The 23,995-nt window shown below is 36.0% G+C and overlaps 1 protein-coding gene and 1 long non-coding RNA gene across 3 annotated transcripts in view; one reads left to right on the top strand and one right to left on the bottom strand.

Annotated features, from left to right (window-relative positions):
* Window positions 1–12,377, top strand: part of LOC309510296 (NACHT, LRR and PYD domains-containing protein 12-like) — a 143,470-nt gene extending 131,093 nt beyond the window's left edge. Inside the window, exons 10-12 of the mRNA XM_082191292.1 lie at window positions 3,976–4,146; window positions 10,024–10,199; window positions 11,443–12,377. Of these exons, the coding sequence (XP_082047418.1) occupies window positions 3,976–4,146; window positions 10,024–10,199; window positions 11,443–11,450 (355 nt within the window). The 3' untranslated portion in view covers window positions 11,451–12,377. The remainder of the gene's footprint in view (window positions 1–3,975; window positions 4,147–10,023; window positions 10,200–11,442) is intronic.
* A 5,203-nt stretch (window positions 12,378–17,580) lies between these two features.
* LOC309510301 lies at window positions 17,581–19,732 on the bottom strand. 2 transcript variants are annotated; one of them, XR_014210298.1, is made up of 5 exons: window positions 19,526–19,732; window positions 19,337–19,420; window positions 18,662–18,913; window positions 18,092–18,580; window positions 17,581–18,000 (listed from the first exon to the last, which is right to left on the bottom strand). It is a non-coding gene; the product is annotated as an uncharacterized lncRNA (long non-coding RNA). The 2 variants fall into 2 exon arrangements; XR_014210299.1 differs by lacking the exons at window positions 17,581–18,000; window positions 18,092–18,580 and having other exon boundaries at window positions 18,587–18,913.
* Window positions 19,733–23,995: the final 4,263 nt, after the last annotated feature.

Here is a 23,995-nt window from a genome sequence, read left to right as displayed (position 1 = left end):
AACCTTATGTACAGATCACTGTGGAAAAATGAGCCATTAAAGAAGGAACTCTTACCAGACAAAATATCTTTATGCACTTTTTTTTTTTTTTGGACATCTGACAAGATTTATTTTCTTGATGCTGTTATTATTTTAGCATTTTCTCTTGAACGTGTACTGGTATGTTAAGTTGTTTACAGACCATATTGTATTGTAGCTTTAGGATTAACATTACAGAGACAATTACTTCCACTCAACCGCAAATATGTCCTGAATAAAATTAAATGGCTTAATTTTAAAATGTTCTGTATACACGCATTAAAAATAATAATAATACTTGCGGTGACCACATGCTATTAATCCATCAAATTTAGGTTTAAAATCATGTGATTTAAAATGTTGTAAAATTAACTATTTTTGCATGTATGTAGAGAGAAACTAGGATAACTTAAGCATCACATTTATGTAAATAATTATTCATCAATAATTACTTATTACTATTTATCAGTACTACTACTACACAGGTTAGAACATCATCTCAATACAATATTGAGTATACTAATACCCTCAAAATTAATTGGTTAAAATTTTGTTTGAAAAAAACCTTCTTTGTGGAATTTTATTCCTAATTTTATTTTTGACCGACTTGGGGGTCTTTCTTTTTTACTAATGTGTGATTATAAAATTGACACTTTCTTCTGCACTTTAATTTTCCTGACTCCCAAGGAATTTGCTCTTGTATTTTCTGCAATCAATTCTGGTATAATTTCCTTATGTAGAAGTGTGTTGTCATCAGTTGATATGGCCATAATTAACCCAGCTGACACAGTATGTGGCAAAATTTGTTTTTTACAGTACAAAAACAATAACCAATCTATTCGTTCTCTATTTTTAAAGGAGTTTGTCACCAAATCTTGCTCTATTGCTTATTGGACTAAATGTGTTAATGACCTTGTTAGGGAAAGTGTCTGGTTATTACCTCATAAGTTTTTTGTTACAAACAAGGTGAAAGAAATCTCTTTCAAGATATTGCACAAATTCTACCCTGTCAAACATTTCCTTAGTAAGTTTAAGACATTGATGTAAGTTGCGTGTTTTGCTCTTTGCACTTGGAAACAGTTCCCCACATTTTCTGGCATTGTAGTCGTGTGAAAAAGTTATGGTATGAAGTGTCTATGTTTATTAAGGAAAAGGTACTCTCTAATTTAGTTTTGCATTTTGAAAATGTAATTTTTGGTATTCAAAGTATGATAACAGTGTGATTAAGGAGGCTTTTGTAATTAATCTGTTAATTTTATTAGTCAAATTTCACATCCATAAGTGTAAGTTTTCTAACAAAAAGCCCCTTTTCTCAGTATTCCTTAAAGAATTTGAAAATTACTTTTCTACTATTCATTCTAGTACTAATGGAAAAGCTATTAAGACTGTCACAAAACATATTAAATAAATTATTTACAAAATATCCTCCAACGTTTTGCAACACTTTGCAGTTTGAATGATGTCTTGTATGAACATGACGGAGTATGTTTTTATGTTTCCACTTTTCGATCGCGCCTGCGCCTCTCACACACACACACACACACCTCACACACACACACATACAACATATTCCAGCATTGGAATCTTGCAGCCTGTTCATTATAGCCGTAATAAAAAATAATTATAAAATAGTCAACCTAACATATAAAAAATTGCACTGCTCTGCAGGGGCGATTCCAGGATTTTATAAATGGGGGGGCACAGGGGGGACCAAGAACCAGTCAGGGGGGGCACAGGGGGGACCAAGAACCAGTCAGGGGGGGGCCAATCAGAAAATTCAACTGAAAATAAATACTGGTTTAGAAAATATTAAGCACGATTTCCAAAATCTTGTGCAATGCCACGTGCTCTAATATAGATGGTATTATTTTTTTTGTATTTTGCATGGATTAGACAACACAGTTCTGTTCCAATAAATACAAAATAAAAATCACAGACATTATTTAGTCATTTAACATTATTTTATTTACTTTACTTTTTACATTACTTTATTTTCAACACAAAAATTAAGTGTGTGTTCTCAGCATGAAATGTGTCTGTTCCTGTGGGTTAACTGCACCATCACATGTATTATGCTCTGCTCTGTATTCTGCGGGGGGGGGGTTTTTGGGGGGGGTTTTGCTGGCTACCAAATAGTTTGGTAAACTCATCCATGTCCAGGGACTTGGCTCTCCGTGACTCTACACTGAGCACTCCCAGGTCATATATAATTTAGTGTGTACATACGTAAACACTGACGTGTTGTGGTGTCTCTTTCCTCCTGTTTTAAAAACGCGCAACTGTGCTCGCTAATCAAACAGTGATTGACAGCACTCTGGTCCAATGGTGCAGTGGGCATTTTCAGGTTGACAGTAAATCTAGCCCAATGAGATTGGAGGGGGGGCACCAGGGGGGGCCAATCATATTCCAGGGGGGGCCGGTGCCACCCCGTGCCCCCCCTCTAGACACGCCCCTGCTGCTCTGTTTAAATTGTCTGCAGTATAATTCGTACATTCACAGTAAGCACCGCTCCACAGTCATATGCCACATTCACACAGTGATTGACAGGAAGGAGGCGGGGCCAACTTCACGCAGTGATTGACAGGGTGGAATGCATTTTCAATTTGCACAATGAATTTTGCTTCATTCATTGCGGGACATTTAATGAAAATGCAATTGCAAGTGTCTTAACTGTGGGTGTAAATGCAATTAAGAAAAATAACATTTGAATGATCATTTTGCTACATTATTTGTTTGAACATGTTAAACATATCTAATCATTTCTGTAATAAATTTTAATTTTACTTTTGCAACTTATAAAGCATTAAAATGTTCAATTTACATATTAAAACTAGTGTATGAAATGGCAAATGTAAATTATATAATTGAATTTTCATTTTCATTTTGCACCAAAAGTTGCACAAATGTAATGGAAAATGTAAGTTTAAATACAGAAATGCATTGCCATTTTACATATTGCATTGTCATTTTGCATATTACATTTCAAATTGAATATTGCTACCCATAAGCTTCCATAGCATTCTCATTGGTTTGCTGGCATTTGGGGGGTTTCATGTGAAAGGAAAGCTGACTGTGAATAGAGCTACAGGGATGACAGCAAACCTGGAAGACTAATTCGCCACTGGTTGCCTCTAATTTATGGAAGCTTGTTTCCGCCACAAAATAAAACAATTTAAAAGATAATTGTGACTTTTTATCTCACAATTCTGACTGTTTTTCCCCTCAGAATTGCAAGGTACAAACTCGCAATTCTGACTTTTTATGTCACGCAATTGTGAGTTTGGCCCTGTCACAAACGGCACCCTAAACACTCGCGGTCTTCCTCTGAGTCCGCACTTTCCTGACGTAACACCGCTTTGACTGTCGTGAACAAGTCTGATGCGGAGCTCGCTTCAGTGCGCATTTAGGGCACATATCGACCACAGAGGGGCGCTCGTGAGTACCCTTCTGAAACCTAACATTACTAAATAGGACACCCTACGGTCTCATGGACTTAAAGGGCACGCAGAAGCCCTTGTAAGTCTACAAGACTGAAAGTGCATATGAAGTGTGCCATTTAGGACAGGGCCTTTATATCTCGGTGAGTGGACTCTGACAAAATGAAACACCTCTGATTGGCCACTGCGTTCAATAGACCAACAAACATGACTGTGATTGGCTACATTTCTCACCGCTGTAAAAACATTTGACGTTCTCCAGAGCTCAAACACAAAAACACACTTGAGAGTTTGCCAGTATGATATTATTACAGCATCAACTGAGGATGATCTTGCATTTGCTTGAGAGTGCTTATATTTAAATTTGACTTTGTGATGTTTTTTACCATTTTTTTATTTAACAAACTATTTGTGATCAAGCATTAATTGACGGACCCCCTGCAGTACGGCTGCGGACCCTTGTGTTAAACTGATCTGATCTGAACTGAGAGAGTGAAGAGTGTGTCATTGTTCTCTACAGGTTGAGGGATTGTGGAGTCACAGATGAAGGTTGTTCTGCTCTGGCTTCAGCTCTGAGATCAAACCCCTCACACCTGAGAGATCTGTATCTGTCTGAGAATAAACTAGGAGATTCAGTTCATCTGCTCTCTGCTGTACTGGAGGATCCTCACTGTAAACTGGAGAAACTGTGGTAAGATAAACTCTCTGATAAACACATATTTTGTCCTTGGTAAATATATTATGTATTAGTAATTTAATCGTTTTTAACTTTTTTTACTCAATGATCACCAACTTTGCTTGTTAAACTCTAGCTTGTTTTCGGGTCTGAAGAAGGAGTCCAACCAAACAATTACACATCCACACAACACAGATGAGAGACAATTGAATACATTTCATTGAGAGCTCATTTTCTGTACAATTATAGTTTGACCAGGAAAACCAAAACCAGTATTTTATGTGTGATTCATAGACACTCAGTTAAACAATAAATTACAAGTGATACTTACTTCAGTCCAAATGCACATTAAATAAATATTCAGTTAAATCAGTGAACATCACAGGTGAGCCAATGCTTGATTAAACATGCTAATCCTAAAACATAAATGTTCTCCCCAGTGTATACAGTACTGTGCAAAAGTCTTAGGCATGTTAATATCCCCCCCCCCCCCCTCCCCTCCCCCCAAAAAATAATTGTAAGTCAGTTGTTTATATATTTTGCTGTAATGTGTCAGTAGGAAATATCAGTTTAGATTTCCAAACATTCTTTTTGCCATTAATTGTAATAATCCAGTGAGATTTGTGTATGCACAAGGAATCTGACAACAGCCGGTATGATCTGATCTCACCATCATCGAGTCCGTCTGTGATTACATGAAGAAACAGAAAAATTATTAACATGCCTAAGACTTTTGCACAGTAGGCCTACTGTATGTAAGGGTTAATACCCGACGAGGTGTCCATTGTCAGGTATTAATGGACGACGGCGAGGTGTGAACCGTCCGACGCGCAGCGAAGTCCATTAATACCTGACAATGGACACCTCGAAGGGCATTAACCCGCTTATACCATGGTCACTTGCCAAATAACACATTTTTAAAACATTAGTTTATATTTTAATTAGTTTTACAATCGAAATCTAAAGTTTTTACAAACAATAACTTGGTTTCCCTGGTTACGCCTGACGGTTTATTTAGCAACCAGAGATATTTATAGTCCGCTCAGCTCGTAGAACCCTTCAGTTTACTGCCTGTTGCTATGGTTACTCACAGCTGATGTAGCCAGCGCATTTATTTATTAATTTCGAACGGTAAACAGTCAGTTTCACCAGAACTCCTTTACTAGGTGTCCTCTATCACTTTTTAATGGACACCCTGCAGCCAATCAGAATCGGGTATTCACCCAGACCATGGTATAAAGTATATATATATAATTACTCCACATCACAAACAAGACAAAACATTACACAAATACACAAAGTATAAATGTTATATTAAAACAACAGTGTTTTTGAACTGACAGAGTTACAACACCCACAGACTTCCATAGGAATCGAGGAATGCGGAAGTAAAGTTTTGTATTGCAGTAAATATCATTACAATAAGGCAAAACAAAAATATAATAAATGTCCTAAAAAACAGAGCACAATATAAAAAGGAAAAAGAAATGGGAAAAATATCAGGGACAAAAAGACTTCAGGTTCTTCTCATAATTGAAACTTCTTTAATAAATTGATTATTCTTCCACTTTTCAATGTTGACATTCTTAAGGATTTACAGTAAATCCAAAATTATTTTTAAAATACAGAAAACAATGCACTGAAAAAGTGTGTAGGATTTAAATGATTGAATCATGCACATCAGTTCCACATGAACCAATTAATTTCAACAAAGATCATTTGTTCACATAATGTCAACATCGTGGAATCAAGTCATTTCCAAGTAACCCAATGAAGAAGTTTTAAAGTGATTTTAATATGGTTCCCTAACTGGATTAATTCATTCAATTTCTTATATTTGTGTCACATGACTGAGTTATAAGATTGTATTAGATTGCTACAAAACTATTAATTAGCAATAGCATATATTAGCATGCTAAATGCTAAGCATGAAATCTAATTGTAATATAAGTAATAAAAATATTAGAAAAAAAATATTATTTTAAATGGCCATTAATGGATCATTATTATTGGACAAATATTTAGAAACAAAAATATCTTCAAATATTAAATTAAAATTATTGAACTAAAATATAGTACATTTAATTGATAGTTACACTTCAGGTGTTATTAATGTTATCTCTTTATCACTCCATAGTTACAGCACTGCATGGTATTTGTCCCTCAGTTTCTCCTCAAGTTCATGGAGAACCGGCATCCTTTATAAAGCAGTGTAGAATATAGTGGCATTGCTTGTCACTACATTCAAATCACATCACACATTGCAATCTTTAATAAAATGGTCATTTTACACACTGTTTACACAGCGTCATTGTTCTCTACAGGTTGAAATATTGTGGAGTCACAGATGAAGGTTGTTTGAGGAAGATCTTGCATTCGTTTGAGAGTGCTTATATTTAAATTTGTCTTAGTGATGTTTTTTACCCATGTTTAATTTTTTAACAAAAAATTATTTGTGATCAAGCATTAATTGACGGACCCCCTGCAGTACGGCTGCGGACCCTTGTGTTAAACTGATCTGATCTGAACTGAGAGAGTGAAGAGTGTGTCATTGTTCTCTACAGGTTGAGGGATTGTGGAGTCACAGATGAAGGTTGTTCTGCTCTGGCTTCAGCTCTGAGATCAAACCCCTCACACCTAAGAACATTTCCAGAGTATTTGATGTTTTGTATCGATTATATTTGAATTGATTAAGAAATTGGCAATTAACAATAAGAACATTTAAACTGGCAGTTATAAAACCTCTCATTAAGAAACCACAATTAGATCATAATAATCTAGCAAATTATAGACCCATTTCAAATCTTCCATTTATGTCTAAAATATTAGAAAAAGTGGTGTCCGCTCAACTGGGCTCTTTCTTGCAACAAAATGAGATCTATGAAAAGTTTCAGTCTGGATTCAGACCGCATCATAGCACTGAAACTGCGCTCGTTAAAATCACAAATGATTTACTTTTAGCTTCTGACCAAGGCTGTATCTCAATACTAGTTTTACTTGATCTTAGTGCTGCGTTCGATACTATAGATCATACATTACTCTTAGATCGACTACAAAATTATACTGGTGTTCAAGGACAAGCACTAAGCTGGTTCAAATCATACCTATCTGACCGCTACCATTTTGTCTATTTAAATGGAGAAAAATCGATCATAACTCCAGTAAACTATGGAGTGCCGCAGGGATCTGTATTAGGCCCTCTGTTATTTTCAATATATATGATGCCACTTGGAAATATTATAAGGAAACATGGAATTAGTTTCCATTGTTATGCTGATGACACTCAAATATATATTTCATCACGGCCGGATGAAAACGCAAAATTTTCCAAATTGACAGAGTGTGTTAAAGATATAAAAGATTGGATGACCCGTAATTTTCTTTTATTAAATCCAGACAAGACAGAGGTAATACTTATCGGTTCAAAAAACCGCCCACAAAACCTCGCACAATACAACTTTAACATCATAGGATGTCCTGTTACTTTATCCTCTACAGTAAAAGACCTGGGTGTTATACTCGATTGCAACCTGTCTTTTGAAAATCATATTTCATATGTTACAAAAACAGCATTTTTCCACCTTAGAAACATTGCTAAGCTACGTAATATGCTATCAGTTTCTGATGCAGAAAAGTTAGTTCATGCATTCATGACCTCGAGACTGGATTACTGTAATGCTTTATTAGCTGGTTGTCCTGCATCCTCAATAAACAAGCTACAGTTAGTCCAAAATGCCGCCGCTAGAGTTCTTACTAGATCAAGAAAATATGATCATATAACACCGATTTTATCATCACTGCATTGGTTACCTATAAAGTTCCGTATTAATTATAAGGTATTGCTACTGACTTATAAAGCCCTAAACGGCTTAGCTCCAGTCTATTTAACGGATCTTTTATCACCCTATAATCCATCGCGCTCTTTAAGATCACTAAATTCAAGGCTTTTGGTCATACCTAGGATATCCAGAACCACCAAAGGAGGGAGAGCATTCTCACATTTGGCTCCAAAACTCTGGAATAGTCTTCCTGATACTGTTCGTTGCTCAGACTCGCTCTCCCAGTTTAAAACTAGATTAAAGTCGCATCTCTTCAGCCAGGCATTCATATAATCCTACAGTTCAAACTACAATCCGGCCTCTAGCTCATAAATGCCAGAGGAGAACTGGCCCCCGACTGAGCCTGGGTTCTCCCAAGGTTGTTTTTTTTTTTTTTCTCCATTAGGTCACCTGATGGAGTTTTAGGACACCATTAGGTCACTTGATGAAGTTTTTCGGTTCCTTGCCACTGTTGCCTTTGGCTTGCTCAGTTGGGGATATTTTGGGGATATTTAATTTAATTTTATCAATCAATAAATTCCTCTTGAAACAAACTTTGTTGTATTATTTTAATTTAATACTGTGAAGCTGCTTTGATACAATCTGTATTGTGAAAAGCGCTATACAAATAAACTTGACTTGACTTGACTTGACACCTGAGATATCTGCATCTGTCTGGGAATAAACTAGGAGATTCAGTTCATCTGCTCTCTGCTGTACTGGAGGATCCTCACTGTAAACTGGACACACTGTGGTAAGATCATATATGACTCACACATGAAACACAATGTAAAGTCTCCTATATTTGAAATGTTCAGCCTTTTTCTGCTGCTGTGTTATTGAGCTTATTGAACTGTAAGTGATTTGTAAGCTCACGCTAAATCGGCCCAAAGTCCGGCATCCGACCAGCGCGGAAGGTCTTAACGTGTTACTGTCCTTTTCTCGAGGCAAAGTATGTATCATGCCAATTTCTTAATCAATTCAAATATAATCGATACAAAACATCAAATACTCTGGAAAATGAGAAGAGATGCAAACCCAACAATAAGAAATACATGAGGCTGAAGATCTCTCTCTCTCTCTCTCTCTCTCTCTCTCTCTCTCTCTCTCTCTCTCTCAGCCTCACGGGCGAATCTGAGGTACAGAAAAAGGCCTCGAATTCCCTGCTGCATTTCATTAAATAGCCAGGACCTCTTTCACTTGGAAATATCTTTTAGCAATGGAAATTTGCATTCAGAGGTTACACCTTTGGGTGTAGGGAGACCATTTGTCTAGAGGCCAACCCCTCCTTGTGTGCTAGTTATCCATAAACTCTCAAAAACCTTATTACCTTTTGTTTTACTTATTTGGAAACGAGACATTTGTACCAGTCGCACTGTGACATTTTAAATGATACCAAACATGAAAAATACTCTGTGATAATCATTCACATTAAACTATACATTTTCTTGGGTGATTTACATGTGGTCTCAGCATGAGAGAGGGGGAGTGAGGAAGAGGAGGAGAGATGTGTTCTGAGGTGTGACTTTGCCTCGTTCAAATGGTAATTTCCAGAGAGGTCCTTTGTCCTCTCAGGGTCTGGGTGCTCCCCAAACAGACTGTCCGGCATTTCCTAATTGATCAATTCTTACAGATTGAACACATGAGCTGCTCTTCAGGAACATGATTCTGCAGGACTGAGTCACTGAAATACACACTGTCACATCACAATCAACACTTCAGTCTCTTGATTTTAAACCGACTCGATCTCAACACATTCAGAACTGAGAAATGAAGAACATGCTGGATTTATTCTTGCAGTTCATCACGTTCATCTTTCTGCAGGGACTGTTTTTAAAATATTGTTTACACAATTAAAACAAATCATTACTCCATACGTACTGTATTAGTACAGATCTAAAGACTAGATGTTTAATAATCATGTTTTGAGCTCTTTGACATTTTAGATCTCAGTCCAATGATCCATCAAAACATTTTATTTGTGCTTTAAGTTTGTATTTTCTCTTTAATAATGGATTCACTGCTAAACTGATCTGAACTGAGAGAGTGAAGAGTGTGTCATTGTTCTCTACAGGTTGTGGGATTGTGGAGTCACAGATGAAGGTTGTTCTGCTCTGGCTTCAGCTCTGAGATCAAACCCCTCACACCTGAGAGAACTGAATCTGTCTGAGAATAAACTTGGAGAATCAGACGTGAAGCTTCTCTCTGATCTGAAGAATGATCCACATTATAAACTGGAGACACTATCTTGTAAGTAGATTATTTACTAAAGATTACAAAATACAGTAATTTGTAACATATTTCGTTAGATTACACAAGCTTTGTAACCTAATCTAAATCATTTAGAATACTTTGGAATATTAATAAGGTTTGTAACACAAAGGGTCCACCAAACATAGGACTTGGTTTCCCCTGCATATTATTTTAATGACATCAGTTTTACACAGTATTTCTTGAAGAAAAAAATATATTTTTAGTTTTTAGTAAACATTTAGTTTAATATTTTAGTAAAATATTTGTTATATATAATTTTTATTTATTTTTTTACTGATGCAACACAATGCATTAAAAGCTGGGGTGTGTAAACTTTTTAAAATGCATGAACAGGATAAATTGTAATTATTTTGTCTTCTGTGAAACCGGGAAGTATTCGCTTCTGAAGGGCAGTACTGAATGAAAAAAAAAAGATGATCTTTGAACAAAATGTACACATCATCATAATTCTGTTTAAAGTTTACACCCCCTGCTCTTAATGCATCGTTTCCTCCTTAAGCATCAGTAAATGTTTTCACCTTTTGTAATAGTTGTGTATGAGTCACTCAATTGTCCTTAATGTAAAAATATGGATCTCAAAATCATACAGTCATTGTTGGAAAGGTGTCAAATATGCAGAAGATTCTGGAAAACCTAAAAATGTGCAAAACCTGGAGGATTTTTCTGGAGAACAGCGAGTTTAACTGCTCAGTTATTTAGATCCTGTAATAAACATTATTTGTTCTCATTATTCTGAGAACACACACAGTCTCTATGGAATGGACTACATATGCCGTATTATCATTTAATCAGTTAGTACATAGATGTTGTCCGACAGGAGGTCCGCTCTGACTCTCGGCTGCAGGACATTGTCACAGAAGAATCTAGATCACTCCCAGAAAAGATTACAATTAATTGCAAGAGTAGTTTCTGTTCATCACATCATTCATATAATGCGAATAATCGACTGAACCTTTCGTTTCCACGACGGTAAGTGGGAAGTGGTCCTGACACGGTGATCTGTTCACAATGGTCTTGATCAGGATCTTCCTCATCTTGTCGTTCTCCCGCGTGCAGAACAACAGCTCTGATGTTCTCCTCACCTTTATATCTCTGGCTGTAATATTAATGTACTCTGTATGTATCTCTCCCTGTGTTTGTTCTGAAATGAATCTACTGATGTGATGTGACTGCAGTAATGTCTCATTCTCCATATGTGACTCTGTGTGTTTAATTGTAGTTTCCTAAGGATCAGCTGATGGTGAATAAGGAGCCGCTACAGAGACCGAAGACACAGAGACTGTGACATTACTATTTTTTCTTTTTTTTTCTGTATGTGCAGCTGCAAGTTTTTTTGTTTGTTTGTTGTTGTTTTTTTTACTTTTGGTTCAGATCCAAAGACAGTTTGAAAAAGCATGAAACCTTAATACATTTTCTTTGTGTACAGGAATGCACCCTTATGTCTCTTATGAACTGGTTTTACATTTATCAATGGTGAAGTTGCTCGGAAGTCATCATCTAAGAAATTCTTCTTGAACTGAAAATTTGTTTTGTTACTTAATTATTTAAACTTTCATGATGGTTTCACATTGCGACATTGTTTTTCTTTAACCTATTCTACACTTGTAAGTTTCACTCTCGGTCCCATCACCGATCAGTAAAAAAAAAAAAAACTGTTTTTTGTACAGTGTATTTACATAATAATTTGAATGTAATAAGATAACGTTCATTTTGGATGAAGACCTATTTAGCCTGCACAAAATGATCATATTCATCTGAAATGATGGGTCAATCTGATGATCATCATGTTCACAAGAAAGCAAACAGAAGACAGAGCATAAAGGATTATTGAATTTACAGTTTGCTTGTTTTTGTGTGTAACATGATGTTTATTCATTTATTCTTATTATAGAAGGTATAATATCTCACCACTGTAATAGAGGAAATGCAAACTGTCAAAAGTAGCTCTCATTTGTCCACTGGCCAAAGTGTTTTAAAGACACAGCTGTGCAGTGTTGAGCTCACTGCTGTCCTGGGACACTGAAACCATTGTGGAACATTACCTTGAATATGTGCAGGAAGAGCTTCTCTGATCTGATCAAACTCTGTTTCTGTGCAAATCAATCCATGCATTATAACTGTAACCATAATAATACCAGGCATGTGTGACAGTGAGTATCTGTTGTCTCATTTCACTGGCCAGCTCTGTGTAATTCTCTCTGCAGTGGCTCTGAGCTCCAGTCCAGGGCTGCGTTTCCCAGAAGCATTGTGAAGTTGATCGTGAAGACCATTTGCCACCAATGTCCTCTACGATCAACTTATCTCACAATGCTTTGGGAAACGCAGCCCAGGTTTTTCTCTCAGATACCCAGACATTGGCCTATTGTGAGAGGAGATTTCTTTGTACCGCATATATCCAGAGTCTTTATTGCGCAACCACAAACTCTAAAATACAAATCTGGCAATCCCCATTCCCCAGGTTTAACAGTTTCATTTTCAATACTCTCTACCCAGGCTCTGGGCAGACTTGTCTTAATATTTTCACACATCGAGTCCACTTTTGACATTTCGTTTTCATCATCCCACTCCGAAACACAATCATATAACTTGTACACTTGTAAGTTTCACTCAGGGGGTGGTGGTGGTACACTTGTACACTTGTAAGTTTTCACAGGGGGTGGTGGTGGCGCAATGGATAAGACACATGCCTTTGGTGTGAGAGAATGGATAAGACACATGCCTTTGGTGTGAGAGACCCGGGTTCGAATCCACTGTGAGACACCAATGTGTCCCTGAGCAAGACACTTAACCCCTAGTTGCTCCAGAGGCGTGCGACCTCTGACATATATAGCAATTGTAAGTCGCTTCGGATATAAGCGTCAGCTAAATGAATAAATGTAAATGTAAATGTAAATATAAGGCTCTATTAGGTAAGAACCCTCTTACATCATATGCTATATCCTTAACTTGTCTCACTCCTGCTTTCATATACAATTTGTCATAAAACACTCTCTCTTTCATTCTAAAATTTGGATATAAAAATATCGGTTGTTTTAAAACTTGATTTATATTTTCACACTCATACTGTATATTTCTGTATATGACCTCTGCACACTTAGCACTTCCTGACAAAACAGCGGCATTTTGTCATACATCGGCTTTTTCAATCCCATAAAAAGCCCTTCTTCCCCACATCCACTACATTTGTCCAGCACATCCTTCATATAACCTTTCCATCCATACTCCACTTTATCACATAAATACTTTTTCATCGTTTTTACCCTTATGGCCTTCTTTTTAACTTCTAAGTCAATCAATCCTAATCCTCCTTCTTTATAACTTGCAATTAATGTTTCCTTGCTATTTTAACTCCTTTCCCTCCCCACATAAAATCATTTGTTATCTCAGTCATCTCATTAAGAAAGCATGACAAATCATCAAGGGTGTTTCAGGCTATGATTAGGTTAGGGTGGGCTGTGTTTTATGTTTGTCAAGCAATTGGGAAATAAAACGCAAAAAATGCAATAAATGTAATACATGCACAATTAAACCCTTACCCCAACAGAAAAGGGACATACATTCTTTGTATGTTTGAAATAATTCAAAATTATAAAGCAAAAGATTTTTGTGGTTCATTTTAGCAATATTTAGGACTAATCCTAAAGTGTGGCATGAGGGGCACTGGCAATCAAATTGTGATTTTAGTGTGTCATCCACTGTCTCTGCTATGCAACTGCAGCTCAATAACATATGTAATCAAAACAATGTTAATATCACCAACTGTCCATTTGGAGAAAAATGAATATTAGCAAAGCATGAACTAATACTGAAAACCCTAGTAAGTTGTTACCCAACCCTTTGTTGTTTTGAGAACAAAAAAACATTGATTAAAGATTCAACCCCTGAAAAATGAATGGTTCCACAAATCTGTAGAGAATGACAGGGAAACAATAGCGAAAACAACTAAATGAAGTGTTATTATCTTGGCCTTCTCAGGTGTGTATATCAGGTGTGTGTCATGTTCATATGGTCACTGTGATCTGCTTTCAGCATCCTCAAATTCAAAAAGAATCCCAATACATCAAGTATCTGTGTTGTGATGATGAGTTGACCATGACTCTGTGGGTGACTGGGATACGTATTGCAAAGGTGAGCAGAAACCAGGCCACACACCAAAAACCAAAATAGATAATGATGATAAATGCAAGAAGACACTAATTTGAAGTTTTTGCAGCAAATTAAATTATAAATTATAGTTTGCAATGCAAAAACATACTGTAAATTGTAGCTGTATTGTGTTGGGTCCTATTGTGAGCTGTCTACTTTGTCAAAAAATTATAATAATGAAAACCTACCTTATTAATGGTCTTGTTTTGTCATGATTTTGTCACAGTATGGTAAGCAGTTATATGAAAACTACAAAGCCGCTGTGAGGAAAGCAGCCGGCACTGGAAGCTGGGCTAACCGCACTATCCAGGCCTCCTCCAGTGCATCCACACCCTCTCCTACACCTAAAGGTAGAGATAATGAGCTAAATAGATTGTTATAAAATGTATCATAGATCTTGATATATAAAAGGATTTTAATTACATTTTTGTGTTTATCTTTCAGCCAAAGCTGCGAATGGACACGCTCCTCAGCTTCCAAAGGACACCAAGGTACCTCTAAATCTATCAGTTGCCTTAGTAATGAAGAACACCATAATATAATACCATAAATAATATAAGTTCATGGACCATACTGAAGTGTGAACTATTATGTTTTCAGACACTTAACTGCATGTTAATTGCAATTAAACAAAATATAGTTTAAATTTATTAACACACTTAAGTACATAATTTTATAACATTTCATAATTACTTCTACTTTCAATGAAATATGAAGTTTACTGCCGAATGTACTGAGAAGCATTTATAGTAAACTAAAATATACATATATCATTTCTATTGAAACTTGACATGTTTTCAATATTTAATTACACATTTGTCATGATGAAGTTGCCAATTGGTAAATTTAAAATATATTAACATTAAATGTATTAACGAATAACACACTACAGTTGAAATTATAATCAAATTTGCATGTGCTCTAGTATGTTTGTCAATATCAAAATAAATGTACTGCAAAAGATTACTAAACCATAATTTAAAAAGTATAACTGTTAATTTGTCATGATTGCAAAGTACACTTTTTAAAATTGCACTAAACTCTGTTAAGAAACAGTCATGAAAGTGCAGTGTCTTTAAATACACATATAGTGGCCTTTTATTTAATGAACAATATATTATCTGAAAATATATATTTTTAAATATACTTCAAAGACTTAAAGTATACTTCAAGAGCAGTAAAATTAAGCACACTACTTTTCCACAAAGGGTGACGGTTCCTTTAGAGTTGTTTTAATCCCCTTGTAATTTCATCATTTATCTGAAATGCTCCTGAATGCTACTTTTGGTTTGTTTTTGAAGGGTCCTGGCAACCAAACATCTTTCCCACCACCTCCGCCTTCAATGGAAACCCTGCCTCCTCCACCACCCGACCCCATGTTGCCTCCTCCTCCCCCTGCTCCTCCTGCCAGCACAACCAAAGTCAACAAGTTTCCTCCTCCACCTCGATTCCCACAATCCTCCTTCCCACCTCCACCCATGGATGACCTGCCTCCACCACCACCTCCTCCAGAAGATGCCGAGCTGCCCCCTGACTTTCTTCCTCCACCGCCTCCTAGTTTTGCACCTCACGGGGGAGACTCACTCCCCCCACCACCTCCAGACCCCATTACCTCCCTTCCACCTCCTCCTCCTCCTGGTCCCCAAAACTTTGCATCTGCAGGTGGAGCTCCACCACCACCACCTCCACCACCAGCTCCTGCACCGGCTGCCAACCCATCCGCCGGCTCCATCAGAAAAATGCCTCCAGCTCCACCAAAGAGAATTACACCTCTACAAACAGCGCCCCCAGGTGGCGAACTCATGTCAGAACTGATGACAGCAATGCTGAAAAAGCGCAGTCAACAATGATCTTGAAGACAGATAGAGCTAATTGACATGTTTTTGTAGTTGGACTGAGGAACTGACCGCCAAACAAGTTCTCGGCGTGACATTAGGACATACATCTTTAATTATTTTGTTGTTTAATATTCTTGCATTACACCACCAGACTAAAATATGTAAATACTTTGTACTTACGCACCTAATCAGATTATTTGTATTACAAATATGCTATATCATCATTGCTAATGGAATGTCATAATAAATAAGGTCTTGCAAAGTTAACTGTTTAACAGATTTTGACATGCCTAATTGTTAAACAGGAGTAAACGAGATGCATGATGCAAAGATTTTTGCACTTTTGTAGAAATGCAGAAACAGCAATATTACAAAAGACATCCATGTCCATTGTCCATATATAACGTGCATATATGTCCATATATAACATCAAACATGGCGCATCCTCCAATCAGATCATCCATTAGGAAGTGTGATTACAATGTCATAAACAATATTTTTGGTTCAAATGATGCTGAAATTCATGATTTTTTTTTTTTCATTCGACCCTGAGTTAGGAAGAACAGCTGACCCTCAGCTGCTGAACCCAGGATGGAGGTTTACTGGCATATCCGGCTCTCTCAGCCTCTTCCTGCTCCATAAATGGCTCCATTAAAGTCTTCTGCAACAGTGTCACCTAGAAATACATCAAACATACTGTCAACAAGCCATAATGGTCTGTCTGAAGATGTTACATTGTATGTATAATTGTCAAGTCTTCATTTCACAGTAATATATTAAAGCAAACACTCTAAGATATATGATAAGCATGATCATGACAGCATATTAGTTTGACATCACATGTAATAATAATACCTCTGAAAAGTCATTTTTCTCTGCTTTTCTGATAGCAGATTCAGCCATCCAGTTCCTCAACACATACCGTGGGTTTACTCCTGAACAATAGAAAAATTACTAATAACATTAAATACAACATAACACATCGTAAAAAAACACACACTACCGTTTAAACATTTACGGTCAGTAAGGCTTTTAAAAAAAAAAGAAATTAATAATATTATTCAGCAAGGATGCATAAAAAGGGACAATAAAGACATTTATAATATTACAAAAGATTCAAATAAACGCTGTTCTTTTGAACTTTATATTAATCAAAACATGTATCAGGGTTTCCTCAGAAATATTAAGCAGCTCAACTGTTTTCAAATGTTTCTTGAGCAGCAAATCATCATATTAGAATGATTTCTGAAGGATCATGTGACACTGAAGACTGGAGAAATGATCACAGGAATAAATTACATTCAACTGAACAAATATATTAATTACACAAATACTGTATATTCAAATAGAATAATTTATTTTATATTGTAATAATATCTCATAATATAATAAATAATATATTATAGTATTACAAAATGACTGTTTTTATTGTATTTTTGATTAAATAAATGCAGCCTTCGTGAGTATAAGAAACTTCTTTCAAAAACAAATCTTACCAATCATGAACATTTCAGCGGTAGTGTTACTGTAACAATATATAAACACATAATATATAACATTGCATCATATAACATATACAAAAACACACCTTGCATTCTGTGCTGCCGTTCTTCATCTGAGTCACTCATTATCCTGTAGAAGACGATTAAAACATCAAGTGATGTTCATTTTTAATCCTCTAAAGAGTTTGAGTTTACATTACAGCAACATTACCTTGACAGACGCTGTAAATACAGCTGAACCCAGTCTCTGAAATGCTTGTGTGATGAGAGGTCTGAAAGAGCCCACAAAGACTGTCAAGAGAGACACAGTCACAGTTAATGGACTGAAATCATGATTATGGATATTGCGGCTGCTGTGGGAGTGAATGGAGAGGAAACGTACCGGAGCAAAGGATCCCTTCTGAAGCCGGGACAGGGTCACTTCACTCAGCTGTCTGAAAGTCATAGTGAAGTCTGCTCCAGTGTCCTCCATTAGCTCAACACATCACACATCATACAACATTATATGGGTCATTCTCAGGAAATGCTGCCATTTGTGTGATCTACTACTGATACCATACTGGACTTAACTATTTCTGACAGTTTGGCCATTAAATATATAATTCTAAAAAAAACAACTATCTAATTAAAAAAAGTTTATAATGAAATTGTGTGTATGTATGTATATATATATATATACATACCCTTTTTGTCACAAATGACACCATTTCCTGAGAATGGCCAAATAACTTTATCACATGAATTAATTATAGTACAATTAGAGAAAAAAACAATCCAGCTAATATTTACCTTTAGAAGAAATGCAATCACATATGAATCCTTTTCTTCATTTCCCAGAAAGCCCAACTTTGCTTTGAACAGCTCATGAAATCTACAACAGAAACAGTAAAGTGAGATCAGGAACGACTCAGAGAGGAATACAGTGATCTATATTGTCTAATGACAGGCTCACCTTTGATGGTAGATTTGTGGATACTCTCTCAATATTTGCTGAGATCTGAAGTAAATGAATTGACACGAATCACCCTTATTTATTCCAGACCAATACCAACAGAAAATAAAAGGATCTCTTACTGTGAAAGCTGATCTGAGGTCAGCAGTGGTTTCAGAGCTTCTAGAAGTTTCTGTAGATTGAACAGGCCAACATTAGCCTGAGCTCCTATACTGTACCGGCCCTCGTCATCAGACGTGTTGGGGACAAAATCTATACAGAGGAAACAATGCTGGAGCAATAACACACATTTAACAATACAATTATTATATGTTATTATTATGGCTGTCTGTTTCACTTTAACTTATTAGAATATAATGAAGTAAAATAAAACAAGTAATGGATTAAAAAAAGTATGCAATTAATCATGCCCCTCAACCCATGTATATTATACTGTAAGTAGCCTATATACAAAATTTATAGTAGATCTAAAGTAGCTTACTATTCATACAATTTTCCTCCACTTTTGCAGTATTGTATGTGTGTGTGTGTGTGTGTGTGTGTGTGTGTGTGTGTGTGTGTGTGTGTGTGTGTGTGTGTGTGTGTAATGTCAAAATGACAAAAAGCTTAAAAACTAAACGTATAGGAAGATGATTGCTAATATTATGAAAGTTTAAGTTAGACAAAGAAACATACTTGGGTCATATGATTCCATAAATCCAAATGGGCCATAATCAAAAGTGATAGAAAGCAGACTGAAGTTATCTGTGTTACAGACTCCTGTGTGAAGATGCAGATCATGATGTTGTGCATTTTGTGTATTAAGCTCGATCTATAATGATAAATCTATGTGATAACTAAACAAGTAAAGCAGAGTGAACTAACCATGAGCAAAACCAACCGACATCCAGTGGGCGATTAAATGTGCCGTTTCATTCAGCACTCGAGAGAAAAACACCTTCACACAACATGAAAACCATTCAAATATAGTGAGACTGATCAGACAATATAAAATAATCTTGTATTACAGCTAAACAGCAGAGAGACACAGATACTCACCACATACTTGTCAGGGTCATTTGTTGCTATAGATTTAAAATGCTCTTGAAATTACAAAGTCCAACAATGTCCTGAAAATAAAAGATAAAAAGAAATTAAAAAGCAAAAAAGAGTGAGAAAAAAAATATTCTCTCCCAAGTAAAAGTTAATATACCGTAGGACATCTAACTCTCCAGTTCTAGTTAATATCTCCAGTGAACCGATACGAAACCAGGACTTGGCCAGACGCAGAACAACCGCTCCTGATAGATACAGAGAACAATCACATAAAGCTGAGGAGGATAAAGAACTTAGTTACTCGATTTTTCCAAATCTGATCGTATTTTACCTCTTTCTTTTATGACACTGCCATTATAAAACGGATCCCTCCAAACAGGTTCCTCACTCACAACCAGACTGACAAACAATAAAGGCAAAAAAATGGAAAAAGTATAAATAAAAATAAAACTAATATTCAACACCAAGCATTTGAATATGATAAATCCATATATTACTCTTCTTGTGCATGTCCATTCATATATATTGTGCATTTATATGTATGTGTGTGTGTGTGTGTGTGTGTGTGTGTGTGTGTGTGTGTGTGTGTGTGTGTGTGTGTGTGTGTGTGTGTGTGTACCTGAGGGCTTCACTGCACAGGAACTCCCTCACAGAGGAGCGAATCACAGCCCGTCCATCACCAGACCTGCACACAAAACATCATGTACAGTAAACAGCATAACCATAACAATCCTGCCAGACAGAGAATCACACACTATGAGTCATAATGTAAGATCATTTACAACTAAATATATCTCAGAATTACTTTAAAAGCATACAAAAAATATTGAGCAGCAGAAACTGATATTCACCTTGAGTACGGTGTCTTTCCTGAGCCTTTCAACTGGACTTCCCATCTTTCACCTTTTCTGGATAAAAGAGAGATTGTATACCGCTCTAACGGTTAACACTTGTCAGTTCTAAACTGAGAGATGTCATTGTTCAGACGCATGTTTAAGCATTAAGTGAGAATTAGATTTAAAAAATGCCAGAATCATCTATTTGCTGAAAAACCAGTAAAGTATAGATCACACTTTCCATTCTTTAATCTTAAACAACATTATGGGAAAGTTGACATGCATTACAACAGAAAAGTCACATCTGACAATAACAACTGATGATTTGTGTTGAACGCTGATGGAAAAGGATGATTTTACCTGTTTGTGTATTCACCCAACATATGTGCTCTTCCATCCCCCAGCTGTCCGGCCCAATAACCAAACTATAATAATAATAACACATGGTTGACATGTTTGCTCTGGTTGTCTTACGCCATCGCTGTCGGGTTTGAAGTGACGGTCAGTTTTACCTGATGGCCCCCGTATCTGTGTGCCAGTGGAACAGAGCCAGGAAACAGTTTCCCACCACTGACACAACGGACAAACTCTTCATTCTGAATCACAGACTCATTCAGATCCAAAATATTCCTCAACACATCCTGAAATACACAAAAGAGCCTGAATATATGCAGAAACAACATTTACACAAAAGTACTGTGGTGGTACCATGGTCCAGTTTGGTTTTAAAGCAGTTTTCTCAGACTGTGATCCTCAGACCACTGGTGGTTCTGTAAAGAGTCCAAGTGGCCCACGAGTTCATTAGCTGATTAAAAGCTTTATGACTGAATCAATAAATAAAAGTATAACTGACAAAAACAAACAAAAAACACTAAATGAACTGAATTAATTAACTCAATACAATAAATGAACTGTTTGTGACTAAATACATTTATGATAAAGTGTTTCTATTGGTATGTAAGTGTTTGGTCCAATTTTTAAGCTATCATTATATAATATCTATATATATAATAGAGTATAATAGCTAAAAATAATTTGCCCACAACCTAAAGTAGACATTTATTTGAGGAGTTGGGTGGTTCAAATTTTTTTTTTTTTTTGTGATCTGCTTCACCCTTGTAAAAAATAAGTGTTAAAAATAAAAATGGAAAACTATGTTTCTTTTAAAAAACAGTTATTGCAGATAATACAAAATTAATGAAATAAAAAGCCACTTAACGAGTATACTTTCATGACCGTTTCTTAACAAACTATAATAAATGTTCATTTAATTTCAGTTAACATGATGCAATTAAGTGTCCGAAACATTATATTCAGTTTGCACCAAAGTATATTCTTTTAAAGTAGCCTATATTATTTTCATATAATTTCTCTTTTTAAAAGTATGATGAAGTGTACTTCTTTGTAACAACAGCCTGAATAAGTTCAAAATGATGCTGACGACGACAATGTTATTGGTGGTGATGATGATGATTAATTTATTACTATTTTAAAATGTGGACAAGAAAAATGATAAAGAATGGGTGGGTGTGACCAAACTTTTGACTGGTGGTTAGATGGCACTAGCTCCATTGTATTTTTCTGTTTCATAAATTACATATACACAGTTACTGCAACAATATCCCCAGGTTTGACTGCAGTGAAGCACAAGTTCTCTGTAAATGATGATGAGTGGATGGGTTTATTGACCTGTGACACAGCAGCCAGTGTCAGGGGCTCTTTCAGAGGAGAGGGCTGAGACTCTGAAAACACACTTCTCTTCACAGTACGAATAACATTACCATCAACCTCATCAAGAGGCAGAGCATCTGTAAAACACACAGAAGTGATTAAAACATATCAACGTGTAAAATAGCATGTTGGCACTCATATCTGTATCTTACCTAGTAGTTTATGTGATAATGCCAGTGGTATTTCTCCACAGTGTTTCACATCGCTATAAAAGTGACTCTTATCGAACTCTCTTTCATTACAACTTTCATTCTCACAGAATTCTTGTTCGTCCCTAAATGTAGCGATGGCGACGGCCGATAAAAATAAAAATAACGTGAAACCATGTTTTGTCATTACATCAAACTCACAGGCATATTTTTTTAACTATATATGTCCTGTACTTCCTTACATCACCAGGGTTCCCACACCTTGGTTGAATTCAAATTCAAGGACCTTTCAAGGACTTTCCAGGTCCAATACCCTCAAATTCAAGGACTTAATGTGGGGACACATTTGTTGTGTCCAACAACAAACAATGAGGTACCATCGTAGTTTCATGCGCACTTGAACTTCATGACAACTTACAACACAAAGTACCTCATGCGGGAAACACTTAACATAACTCAGGGTTTTTCCTGGCTCAAAACGAGGCGGAGGTGGTAAAATCCTAATAATGTATTTTAATAATAAGATAATAAAATTTGTATTTTTTGTAGATCATCATATAGCCTAATGTGTTTCCCACATTGTTTTTGTGGGTAGAGCTTGGTACCTCTAGGGGGGTCCGGGGGCATGCCCCCCTGTAAGAATTTTTTTTACATTTTAAAGATAAATTCATTAACCTGGTGCACTTTGAGTCACCCAAATCCACTGTTAAAAATCAATAATCCACCCGCGAACCGCCCATATTGTTTGATTTAGATTTCTGCATCTGATCATCACATTACAATTATTCAAATTCTCAGTGTTAAGCATGATGGTATGGTAACATATCACACTGAAGTAGGCTGATTTAAAATGAACATTTATTTAAAATAAAAGTAATTTTTTTAGCAAAATTACATAATTACTTAATAGCCTAAACAGAGGCTTTACTCCCTTCAAACTTAAATTGTTTAATTTCATTGTTGTTTCAGTCTTTCATTACATTACTGTTTGAATACACTAATTTTTTGTACCTATTCATTTATTTAATCAAATTAAATAATTTACATTGAAAAATTATAACTGTATTAAATTAGATTATTTTAAATATTTTTGAATATACAAATAAGGAATGTTGAAAAGAATGATACTTTGAAACTAAACCGCCAGTAGGAGACAGCAGGCGACCGTCTTAATGAGCGAGTCATTGAGTCATCCATTTAAATGATTCGTTCAAACGGCTGATTTATTCAGAATGAGGCAGGTTATGAATGGGTAATTGAATCTTTGACTCAACCGATTCGTTCAAAACGCTGAATCATTCAGTAATGCAACAAGTGTTGCTGTGAGATGCGCTGTGGTTCTGCTGTGATCTTTGTTTGGAACTATTTTCGCTGCTGAAACAGAACAAAAACAGTCATTGCGTCTAAAATGTAAGTGACTTAATTTTAACTATTTGTTTATTGAACTTATGAAATCAGTCTCGGTTTCAATCTTGATGGCATTCAGGCAAACAGCTCTCTGGTCACCTAGGCTATATATTGTTTCTTAACTATAATATGTTATAAATAACTGCGTGAGCCTCAACAGCGCAACATTGTTACCG

Source organism: Leuciscus leuciscus (genome assembly GCF_965113295.1).
Source record: "Leuciscus leuciscus genome assembly, contig: SUPER_11_unloc_9, whole genome shotgun sequence".
Classification (NCBI taxonomy): domain Eukaryota; kingdom Metazoa; phylum Chordata; class Actinopteri; order Cypriniformes; family Leuciscidae; genus Leuciscus; species Leuciscus leuciscus.
This window is presented reverse-complemented; position numbering and strand designations above follow the sequence as displayed.